The sequence below is a fragment of the Helianthus annuus genome, chromosome 3 (genome assembly GCF_002127325.2).
Source record: "Helianthus annuus cultivar XRQ/B chromosome 3, HanXRQr2.0-SUNRISE, whole genome shotgun sequence".
In the NCBI taxonomy this organism is placed as follows: Eukaryota; Viridiplantae; Streptophyta; class Magnoliopsida; order Asterales; family Asteraceae; genus Helianthus; species Helianthus annuus.
In genome coordinates, this window is record NC_035435.2 from 17226359 (window position 1) to 17239052 (window position 12694).

Sequence of the window (12694 nt, forward strand, 5' to 3'; positions counted from 1 at the left end):
CCGTGTCACGTGGCATATCTGGGAAAAGTCAAATAAGTCTCTGTCGGCAAGCCCTATCGTGTCCGTTTACTACATAAACAACACCTTTAATTAATAAAATAACATTGTTTACCACGTAATCACCAATTAATGACATAATTAACTTTTAATTACACTTTAGGCGGGGTCTTCTAATTTTCTTTCTACCCTAAATCTTCGCTTAATTTACAAATCACCCACTCGCCGCTTTCGGTCTAAACTTTCTCTCTCTCTCAAAACTGTTACAGCTTTCTCTCTCACACACAAACACCAACACACCTACCGAAATCAAACAAAATCGTACTGTCGAGAGATGATCTCTGAATTCTTCTGCTGTACGGACACAACTGTTTGCAATTAGGTCATCTGTGGCTTTAATTTGAAGCTTTTTCAGCAAAAACTGCTTGTTTTCGGTTTCAGTTTCGATCAGAATATGTCGTTCGTTAGTGGATTAGTGATCGGAGTTTTGGTAGGGATAGCGTTGATCGTTTTGTTCGTTCGGTCTGAGAATGCTCGATCTGCTCGTCGCTCTGCGCTTGTAAGTTCAACTAGTTTGTTGTTTTTAGTTTTAGTTTTTTTTTTTTGTGATCCGTACAGGTGAGTTGAATTGATGTGTGTTATAGGATTAATTTGAGTTGATATAACGGTGAATTAGAGAATTTGTATTGTTAAAATGCGATGTGTGAGTTTGTGGATTAACCTAGCTTTAGCGTAGCTTTCACGCAGTATGATATGTGTTTATCAAGTGTTGAATTGGATAGATTTGAGTTGATATATGAAAATTTGTATCGTTAAAATGTAATGTGTAACTGTGTAAGTTTGTAGATTAACCTAGCTTTAGCGTAGCTTTCACGCAGTATAATGTGTTTACCAGGTGTTGAATTGGATTGATTTGAGTTGATATAACGCGGAATTAGAGAATTTATGTTGTTAAAATGTTATGTGTATGTTTGTAGATTAATCTAGCCTTAGCGAAGCTTACACGAGGCATAATATGTGTTTATTAAGTGTTGAATTGTATGTAAAATGGCAATTGGAGGTGCTAAAGTGTATGATTTTACATTAGAGCAGTTGTGTGATTGTTTGATTGTATGAGTAACTTCAAAAATTAGATGTAGGTATGCTAAACTTATGTTAAGATAGTAATATACACACACAGTGTGCATACTCCTGAATTTATGCCCTAAAATATGGTTTGGGGCTATAACATGTTAAAATATCATATGAGAGTTTGTAGGTTAACCCAGCTTTAGCGTAGCTTACAAGCGGTATAATATGTGTTTGTTAAGTGTTGAATTGTATGTGACATGGCAATTGGAGGTGCTTAAGTGTTTGATTATATGCTAAAGTAGTAGTATGACTGTATGAGTGACCTGAAAAATTAGATGTAGGTATGTAATGCTAAAGTTATGCTAAGATAGTAAGATACACACACCGTGTGCATACTCCTGAATTTCTGGTCTAGAATATGGTTTAAGGTTATTACATGTTAAAATGATTTGTGTGAGTTTGTAGATTAACCTAGCTTCAGCGAAGCTTTTACGTGGTATAATATGTGTATATCAAGTGTTGAATCGTATGTGAAATGGCAATTAGAGGTGCTGAAGTGTATGATCGTCTGATTGTATGAGTAACCTCAAAAGTTAGATGTAGGTATGCTAAAGTTACGCTAAGATACACACACAATGCATAATCCTGAATTTATGCCCTAAACATGATTTGGGACTGTTACATGTTAAAAAAAGAAAAAAAAAACACTTTTCATATGCGTACTCTGTATATTGTGGATACTGGATGGGATTAAACTATGGGTTGAAATATGTAATGAAGGCAACGACGATTGCGGCTTTTGCGAGAATGACGGTTGAAGATTCGAAAAAGTTGCTTGCTCCGGAATACTACCCGTCTTGGGTTGTTTTCTCACAGAGACAGAAGTTGAGTTTTATTTATTTTTCCTGGTTTTGTGTTTTCTCTTCATGCTTTTCTTATTTCTGGGGACTGATTGTGCTGTTTAATATTTCAGTTGAACTGGCTTAATGCTCATCTTACAAAGATCTGGCCCTATGTTGACGAGGTCAGTTGATTGTATTGAATGGCTAATTTATACTTTTGTTGTGTAATGTGTATCTGATTTAAATAATCAGCTGTGATATGACAGGCAAAAGTTTTTTTTTTTTTTTTTTTTTTGGATTAGGCTGCCAATTGGTGTTGTTTTTGGGGTTAGTGGGTATATATTATATCAGTTCTTTAATCCTAATTTTGTATAGGTTGACCAGGTCAACCCTGTACGGACCTGTTTACGTCCGAAACCTGTTGAGCACTTGAGCCCCATCCCTAATGTGTTTATTTCATGTCGGGTTTGTGTCCTGTTATGTGGTTCCACTGCTCGAAGTTGTTGTACTCTCACAATGGTGTTGAGTGTTTGGTAATTTTTGATAGTTTGAGGATGAAATTTTATAAACTAAGGGTAAAATCATGGCATCTAAGTAATTTTACTCTACCCTATGGTAATAAGGTTTGTTGCATCCACTATAAAATCAATTATTGCCCCCTAAACAATCACATAATCATAATTCATAAGCAACACTTTATTGCTGTGTAGTGGCTGTCTAATTTGGATGTAAATTTTGAAAGTAATCTTGAGTATTCATGTGTTGAAACTTGAAACATGGTGACTTTAGTGTTTGGATGCTACTTTTAGTGTAAATTTCTTTTGAAAACCGACTATTTTGGAATTCTGCTATTATGTGATTTTGTATTGTCCTCCTATAGGCAGCATCTGAGCTTATAAAGGCTAACGTGGAGCCAATTCTTGAGCAATATAGACCACTGGTATTGTCTTCTCTGTCGTTTTCCAAGTTTACCCTAGGCACGGTCGCGCCACAATTTACAGGTTAGGCTAAATGATGTTTTCACCGGTTGCCTATTCATAATTTTTAAATCTTTTATTTCAATTCACTGGTTATAGTGGCTAGGTAGCATGATATTCTATTTTAAGATGATTTTACATATTCTTGAGTTCTAATTGGTTATGTTTTTAGGAGTTTCTATAATTGAAGGTGGAGATGAAGGAATAACTATGGAATTAGAGATGAATTGGGATGGGAACCCAAGTATAATACTTGATATCAAAACCAGACTTGGAGTTGGATTGCCTGTGCAGGTACAGTTTGGGTAGCTGTCTTTTTGCTATTATTAAATACTAGGTTAGAATCCGGTGTATTACACGGGTTGAATAAATGTAATGTTATATACTTAGTAATAAAAAAATCTTGTCTTTAAAAAACCCGTTTATTGCACGAGTTGAATAAAATATAAGGTAACCTATTATTGCATACATTCTTCAAGATATGTCGTTAAAAATAAACTTTGACGTGACTAGTATAAATTATGTTAACTTTTAAAACATTGATTTTTCAACTAGGTATTAAATTTTTTTATGTAATTGATAAATTTCAATCTAACTAAAGTGTACTTAGTTCTTTAGGTATTATTTTAGCACATTAATTACGTAATCTTAAATTGCCATTATATTATAAATATGTAAATATATAAATACATATAAAAGTTTAGGAACTAAAACTTGGATTATTTTTATACCACCTATTTTTTAATTAATTGACATATTGTATTTTTACCATTCAAACCATCCAACCACATTGAATATTTAAAAAACTTTAGAAATCTTATATAAAAACAATTATATTATTATTATTTCTTTATTAATATTTTAACGAACATAATTTTGAATTAGTGATATTTGGAGACTTAAATAGAAGCTTGAGTGAAAAAAAATAAGTTAGTGATATTTGGAGACTTGATAAATGTCAATTTAAATGAAGTGTACTTAGTCCTTTAGATATTATTTTAGCACAGTTAAGTTAACTTAACTTAAATTGTAATTATATATTTATAAATATATAGATTTGGATTATTTTTATACCACCTATTTTTTTATTATTTGACATATTGTATTTTTCCCACTCAAACCATCCAACCAATTAAATATTAAAAAAATTAGAAATCATTTATAAAAAACAATTATTCTTATTATAATCACTACTCCTTTTTTTATGTTTCAACAGACATCTTTTTTGACATGACGATATTTGGAGACCTAAATAGAAGCTTTTGAGTAAAAAAATAAGTTTATATAGTTATTTGGAGACTTTAATAACTATCCACAATTAAATAATAAGTATCTATAACTAAATTTGTATTAAATTTTTTTAAAGTTCATAATATCATTATTTAATAGAAGAGAGAGGCAGGAAAACCAGAAGTTGGATGACCTAGAATGGTGACAAGTGTCCCCAAGTTATTTTTATTTATTAAATTGCAGAGAAGATTGAATGAATAAAACATGAATTTTTAACTTTATTACCATTAACAAAATTCGTATTTGATCTTATCCATAATCATCCTTTTCCCTAGCAGAACATTTTGAAGTGTTTCTGGATATGCCTAGTAAAATCGATTATTGCAATTTTAAGCTGTAATAATCAGATTTACGTTGTTTAGCAAGTTTGATTATAATTAAGATTTCTTGATTTTAAATCCCAAACTAAACAAATTTGGAGAAGCACACAAGAATCTGCTGTAAGAAAACGAATATTAAGGGTAAATGTAATAATACCTCATAACCACCCCTAACTTTAATCAAATGATTATTTAATTCTTTGATTCTGGAACTAATTTTTAAGTTCACCATTAAATATACTGAAAACACATATGCAGACACCTCCTAGCTTTGGGGCATCTGACCCTAAGATTATGCGATACCGCATATCATCGGTAATGTACATACAAATATGACAATTTTATTCGTTTCTGTAGGTGAAGAATATTGCGTTTACTGGGGTTTTTAGGTTAATTTTTAAGCCCTTAGTTCCCGAGTTTCCTTGTTTTGGAGCTGTATCGTTTTCTTTGAGACACAAGGTCCATCTTTTTCTCCATTTGTTAATTTAGTTACATATTCATTGGCTAGAGTAAAACTTCTTATTTTTCTTTGATTTTTGCAGAAACAAATGGATTTTACACTGAAAGTAGTTGGTGGTGACATTTCAGCTATTCCTGGTGTTGCTGATGCCCTTGAGGTGTGGAAAATTTACTTTATATTTTCTCTGTTCATTGTGTGTTGCTAATATGAGATATGAGATGCAAAAAGTCTTTATATCGAGCCATTGTGTGCTTTATTACAATGTGAAAGTTGCCCAAAGTCTTTTTCAATGCGTACAACCTCCTAGATCGTTTCATTCAAAGATTTAGATTATTATGTAATTTAATTTTTTAAAGCGAAAAAATATGTGGGTCCACCCCACCTATACCAAAATGACATATTTGAACTTTGAACTTTCAACCCAAGTTTGTTTTGAGGCGTTGCCTAGAGGTGTGAATTTCTGACACGACCCGGAAACAAGACACGAACCTAACACAAAATTCGCAGGTTTGGGTTTAGTCGGGTTCGGGTGAGTTTTAGGTTGAACCCGCGAACCCTTTTAGCTAAACGGGTTGGGTTTGTGTCGAACCCGGCGGGTTGGCGGGTTGATCCATTTAACCCATGTATATTATATTTTAACGTTTCAAAATGTGTTTTTATGTCATAAGTTAAATTGGTTGGGCATTTTATGCAACAACTATAATTAAAATGTGATTGTCTTATATACGTTTGTATTTTTTTTGTTGTAAAACTTTATTTTTAAAATATTAATATGCGATAGCAATTCGGGTTAAGTGGATCGTGCTCGGGTCCATGTGTTGAGACGATTTTCGGGTTCGGGTCGGGTTGAAAACGCCAACCTTCCCATCTTGCTATGTCTGGTATCGTGTACCTTGCATGTAAAAGGTTCCATTCATTTTGATTGGTTGTCTTCATCCTTTTGGCTCATATATCTTACTTTTTATCATGCTATATAGGGTGGGACCTCATGAATATGCACTTTCTCTAAAAAACATTTTTTTGTATGCAGACTACGATACGTGATGCTGTTGAGGATTCAATCACCTGGCCAGTTCGAAAAGTGATTCCCATTTTGCCTGGAGATTACAGGTACATCTGCAATCTTACATGTGGTGATTTTGGCCAACTTTCAAGTTACAAATTAACAAAGTGATTTGGTTAACGCCCAAACTCTTATATTAATAACTAAGAAAACTGTCTCAAAAACTTGATTACCTTGAATAACCTAACACGGTATTTATAACTACCCTAAACGCGTTAGACTCTGACTAGGGTTGATTAATTATATTAATATAGTTAATACAAATCCTTTACATTTCAGAACTGAGTTGGTACTGACCAACAACGTCGGCGCTAGTACCGATGTTATAGCTTTCGATCAATGTAAAACAAGTGCCATACCTTTTTGGGCATATCACGACTTTAGTTTTTAGGTTTTATCTTTCGGTTACAGGTTACTACAGCGAGTGCCGGTACCATAATGAATCAAACCAATACTGACCGAATTTCCGCCGCAACGCGCGGGATTATTTACAAGTTATAACCTATATGCAAACTTAACGGAGTGGTTTGTTAGTAGAAGAATAAAACAAGAACATTTGAGTTTATATGATCTAATGGTTTTTTATTTTTTATCTTTTTTAATTACTAGTGACCTTGAACTAAAGCCTGTGGGAACGTTGGAGGTAAAACTTGTTCAAGCTCAGGGTTTAACAAATAAAGACATTATTGGGAAATCTGATCCTTTTGCAGAGTTACACATACGTCCTCTACGTAATAGAACGAAAACTAGTAAAGTTATTGTAAGTCATCTCTTTTCTTGAATTCTTTAGTCATTTCTCAGATATTTAAAGATAAATAAAAAACTTTTATCTGTTACTTTTTCTTCAGAACAATGACTTGAATCCAATTTGGAACGAACATTTTGAGTTTGTAGTTGAAGATGTTTCCACACAACACTTGACGGTGAAAATATATGATGATGAAGGGCTTCAAGCTGCTGAACTCCTTGGATGTGCTCAAGTACAGTTGAGTCAACTTGAGCCTGGAAAAGTCAAAGATGTTTGGATAAAATTGGTAAAAGATTTGGATCTTCAGAGAGATACGAAAGATCGGGGGAAGGTAATGTTACGATTGAGTATTTATGCAACTAAAATTCACTTCGGGTGAGTTTTGACCCGTCCACTTAGGCCTGTAAATGAACCGAACAAACATGAACATGAACACGAGCATGTTCATGTTTGTTTATTTAACTTTAACTGAACAAGAACATATAATCGAACACATTTTTTGTTCATTTTGTTTATTAAGAAAACGAGCGTGTTCTTGTTTGTTTATGAACAGTCACAAATGTAAACGAACATAAAGAAACAAACTTATACGAACATAACTTAATAAACATAACGAACACAAATGAACATAATTGACCAAAGTACCAAACATAAATTAGTAATTAATTACGATAAGTCCAATTCGAAAGCCCACTTTTTATTACTATGAAGCCCAATTACTAATTAGTTATGTTTATATAAGTAATTAAAAACCCCGTTTAATATTTATATTTATATAACTGTAACTATTTATGTAATTATTAAAATTTGAACGGATATAAACAAACGTAAAAAAAACATAAATGAATGAACAAAACTTGTGTTCATGTTCGTTCGTTTAATTAAATAAACAAAAAAAATGTTCGTGTTTGTTAGTTTATTTAAATAAACGAACTTCCCACTGAATAGTTCATGTACGGTCGGTTCATTTACAGGCCAGCGTCCACTCATTTAAGTTTGACCCGTTTAACTACAAGACAACCTAACCCACCTTTAGTGAAATGTTTCCATTTTTTTTCTTCCAAAAATATCGCCTTTTGGTCTAGAAGACTAGAAGAGTAGGTGTTTCATGTCACCTCGTTAGATCTGTTCTCCCAATGAAGATTTCTCGTCATGAAACATTCAAGATCTCTCCCCTTAATAAAGATTTCTTGTCTCTGAGTTGTGGCAATTTCGACCCATATATCTAATTTGTCAATTTGGGTTACATTGTTATATCAGATGGGTCAAATAAAAAAATTAGCCAAAAGGATAACAAGTTGATGGTTTCTCAAAATGTATGCAAATGATTACAAGTTCCTAAATCATGTTGCTAAAATTTATATTGTTATTTTAATATCGTTTTTCTTATCATGTATAACATTTTAGTTTTTTGTAAAATTTAAAAAGCGAAAAATTAGTGTTGCTAGCTATCCTATATAACGTGTTATTGTGTGGTTTTTTTTTTTTTTTTTTTTTTTTTTTTTTTTTTTTTTGTAATATTTAGAAAGCGGGAAAGTAGTGTTACTCTGTACATGCAAAATGGTTTCATTTTGACCCGCACACATTTTGACTCGTTACCAGTCTGTCTATATGACCGACCCATTTTGCCATCTTTATCTATACGACATATTCCATATGATAGTGAACTCATCAACATACAATCAACCTTTAGACAAGAATACCTCCTTTATTTAAATTCTTGTTGTTCTTTTGATCCTTCATTTCTTGTAGGTGCACTTGGAGCTACTGTATTGCCCATACGGCGTGGAAAGCGGGTTCACGAACCCATTTACTTCTAACTACACAATGACATCTCTAGAGAAGGTTCTCAAAAGTGGTGATACCGAGAACGGTGATTTAGGAAACAAAAAAAGAACCGTAATTATAAGAGGCGTGCTTTCCGTCACCGTGATATCTGCTGAAGACTTGCCGCCTACAGATCTTTTGGGAAAAGCAGATCCTTTTGTTGTACTCACTATGAAAAAAACCGGGATGAAAAACAGCACTAGGGTACTTTTACAGTTTTACTCCTTTAATGAGTTCACATGTGAATATTATTATATTTGTTCTAAAAGATTTTATCATTTGTTTATTTGTTCGTAGGTTGTGAATGAGAATTTAAACCCAGTTTGGAATCAGACTTTTGACTTTGTTGTGGAGGATGGGTTGCATGATATGCTTATGGTGGAAGTATATGACCATGATACATTCGGGAAGGTACAGATATGGTCAAAGATACTTTTCTTTATAACATTGATCGGAGGAAATTGGGCAGGTTGTGGGTTTGCAAGTGGGCCAACTTGGTATAATATCATGTTAAAATTGTATTTAAAGAAATGGGTAAGAGTAAAGTACACCAATAGTCCCTGTGGTTGATCAAAATTTTGGATTTAGGCCCTAGGGTCTTTTAAAGTACACGGATGGTCCCTATGGTTTGCACTTTGTAACACATTTAGTCCTCAATTTTGCCAAAAGTATGTGGATGGTCCCTGTGGTATGCACTTTGTAACGCATTTACAAGGTGCAAACCACAAGGACCTTGACTAAATCTAAACTTTTGGTTAACCACAAGGACCATCCGTGTACTTTACTCAATGGGTAAATATGAGATATTAAGTATTTTGATTGAGTTTGTGTGTGTGATATTATGCAAGTTTTGAGGGGTATATATGTATACTGAAAACATTCCATATTTACCCAACCAAAAAAAGATTATTTTTTAAATATATGATTCATGTTGCATTACTATAGAGTAAAATAAATTTATGAACCTGCCATGTACAAGTAGCTTTTTTAACGGAAAATAATAGCTTACTTAGCTTGTTATGACGAGGGCAAGCGTGTTAAAAAAATGTCGGATTTTCATATCTGAGATCTGATACTAAACGATTCGAAAAAACCGTTAATGTGCAGGATTACATGGGAAGATGCATATTGACGCTAACAAGGGTCATACTGGAAGGCGAATACAAGGACTGTTTTCCACTTGATGGTGCTAAATCCGGGAAACTCAACTTGAACCTCAAGTGGATGCCTCAACCAATTTACCGCGATTCTTAGCATTCAAGCACCATCATTCAGACATCTGAACCAATGTTGGATACACATGATGTACATAATCTTTGTGAAATTGTTGTAAAAAACAAAGATTATTGATTTAGACTTGGAAGATAATAAGGGCATGCGCTTGTTCGGTAGCAGGATTTTGGTCTTTCTTTGTATCTGATAGTTCCTTTTTTTGGCTTGTTTCCATTTAAACCTTGAATCCTCACTTAGCAATGGAAGAAATTTCTATCTTCAATTTTTACTATTTCACTATTTCCAAAACAACTTCAGGTTAAACATTAACTTATCATAAACTATGTCAACTACAAATTGCGTTGACATGAGTACCGCAACATGTATTTATTATTTGATTTTTGGTTTTGATAATATTAGGCTACACGGTATGGTGATGGTCCTTCCTTGGAGGATGGTCCGTCACATAAGCGCCACGTAGGATGGGCATGAGGATGGGGCAAAGAGGATGGAGGTAAGGAAATGGGGGGATGACCGTAAAATATATGTATATGTTGTATGTATATATGTGTGTGTGAGGAGGTTTTGTCCTCATGTGGGACGGCTTGAACGGCCTGAAGAAGCCGGAGAGGACGCGACGGAGGGGGGGGGGTGAAATGGGTGGAGGATGGGCGCCGCACCGGGACGAAGGAGGACGGACCTCCATACTGTCCAGCCTTATATTTATCATTTCATCTGATTTTCTATAATAATTTGCGTTGGTTGACTTTACAAGAAAGTCCAAGTACATAGCTATTATTATTTTTTTCAACATTTGGATACACATTTTTATTGGAAATGGGATTGTATTCAAAATAAAGTATTGCTTGTCCTATAAACTATATTTATTGGGATCGGAATCGTATTGAACTGAACAATACCGGTGCCAATATTTATTTTATGGATTTCGATTTTGATACGAATCCGTTATTTTCCGGTATTTTTGGACCGCTGTTATCAAACCGGTATTGTACTGCCACAATCGATACGGTGTTTGGTTTATGTTATTACTCATACTAGGTTATAACCCCGTGTATTACACGGGGTTGAATAAATAAATTTTAAAACTCTGTAAATGTATAAATGATAAATAATATTAGTTAATTTTATTTTAAGTTTCGTAAAATCTATTTGATACCAAACTAAACAAAACGTTCAAATATAATTAATTCAAATAAATAATATTATAAATGAGAAGGAAATTAAACTAAATAATAATTATTTATAAGATATTAAAGTAATAATATTTAGTAGGAGGGTTAGCTATAATTAATTATCAAATAAATAATATTATAAATGAGAAGGAAATTAAACTAAATAATAATTATCCATGAAATATTAAACTAATAATATTTAGATGGTGTTTGGTGTTGCGTTTTCAAAATAGATGATGCATTTTCAAAATAAATTTTGCGTTTTCAAAACTGCGTTTTGAAAAAGCATGTAAGTACATGCTTCTCCAAAACTGCGTTTTGGAGGCAGATAATCACTTTTTCATCAGAACACTTTTTTAGATTATTTATGTTTTAGAAACAAAATAATCAAATAATCACTTCAGAACGTAATCCCAAACACCCTCTTAGTAGGAGGGTTATCTATAATATAAGATATTAAACTAAATAATATTTAGAGTTAAATGCCCGGAAAATCCCTGTGGTTTGCCCTTTTTTCACCTTTAGTCCATAACTTTCTAAAATTACAGCCATAGTCCCCAACTTTTCAATTTTCGTTTCCGGATAGTCCATGTGCCTAACATCAGTTAGTTTTCTCAGTTAAGAGAGTGTGAAATGACAAAAATACCCTTTCCTTAAAAAGGGCAAACCACAAGAACTATCCGGGTATTTAATAAATAATAAATGTATGTTCTTTAGTTTAGAAGAGATTAAATAATCTAATAATAGCAATATTAAACGTATGTTCTTTAATTATTAATAAACTAGTATTAAGCCCCTGCGTTGCAGCGGTTGCCATAAAACTGTGTTAAGTAGTAGCAATATTATACCATTATCAGCGACTACCAATACCGGAAAAGCTCGCAAAAACAAAATAAATAAAAAACGGGAAAAAAATAACGTCGAGCGAAAAGCAGACGTAAAATCTTTGAATCACGCATGCTCGTTGCTGAGAAATTAAATCGAAGCGTAAAACATAGAAAAAATAACTAAGTCCATCCAGGACCCGCGTGTTGGACGAACTTGTCAAACGCAGAAAAATAAATATGGCGTGACGGGTCAGTCAGACAGGAAAAAAATATACGAAAAAATGTTGAACCCCATACGCACGTTGCGGCGCGTTAACTCACAAAATTTAGAACGAAATGAAAAACTTGGGAAAGATGAAAAGTATGGTGGACCAAAATTAAAAATAAAAAAGAGTTGAGATTAAATTGCAAAATATGAAAAACTTTGGGTTAAAAGTCAAAAAAAACAAAGGGTCTAAATTACAAAATTAAAGTTATTTATTAATTTTAGATAAAGATAATGATAAAAATAAGTGATATTTATATATTACTTATTACTTATTAATTATTTTAATATTAATATTAAAAGAAATTTATTAAGTAAATATAAATAAAATTTAGAAGGTTGAAGGAGAGAATGCCATGTGGCATTATTTAGAGTCTTTTATTATAAGTTAGATTAGATAATTATTAGTTTAATATAGATATAGATTATCTAAAGAACATTCGTTTAATAACCCTCCTAATCTATATCTAATAAATATAGCTATCTAATAAATATAGCTATTATTAGATTATTAGTTTAATCTTTAATTAATTAGAAGAGATTAAACTAAAATAATAATTATCTATAAGAAACGGCCTAATATGATGACAAGTGTCCCTAAA

General features: G+C 32.7%; 1 protein-coding gene across 1 annotated transcript; it reads left to right on the forward strand.

Moving 5' to 3' along the window:
• The first annotated feature begins 208 nt into the window (after nt 1–208).
• Nucleotides 209–10099, forward strand: LOC110928685 (synaptotagmin-5). The gene is made up of 13 exons (XM_022171718.2): nt 209–556; nt 1849–1953; nt 2042–2092; nt 2791–2911; nt 3060–3181; nt 4855–4956; nt 5040–5114; nt 5988–6067; nt 6630–6780; nt 6869–7099; nt 8521–8799; nt 8893–9006; nt 9703–10099. Exons 1-13 carry the CDS (start codon nt 452–454, stop codon nt 9847–9849), a joined length of 1683 nt encoding a protein of 560 aa, XP_022027410.1. The 5' UTR covers nt 209–451; the 3' UTR covers nt 9850–10099.
• The last annotated feature ends 2595 nt before the right edge of the window (nt 10100–12694 follow it).

Bases quoted from the DNA above. Each gene is read 5' to 3' on its own strand.
- LOC110928685 (XM_022171718.2), top strand. From the start codon at position 452: ATGTCGTTCGTTAGTGGATTAGTGATCGGAGTTTTGGTAGGGATAGCG. The intron at 4,957-5,039 runs GTCCATCTTTTT...TGATTTTTGCAG, and splicing joins CGTTTTCTTTGAGACACAAG to AAACAAATGGATTTTACACT. The intron at 5,115-5,987 runs GTGTGGAAAATT...TTTTGTATGCAG, and splicing joins GTGTTGCTGATGCCCTTGAG to ACTACGATACGTGATGCTGT.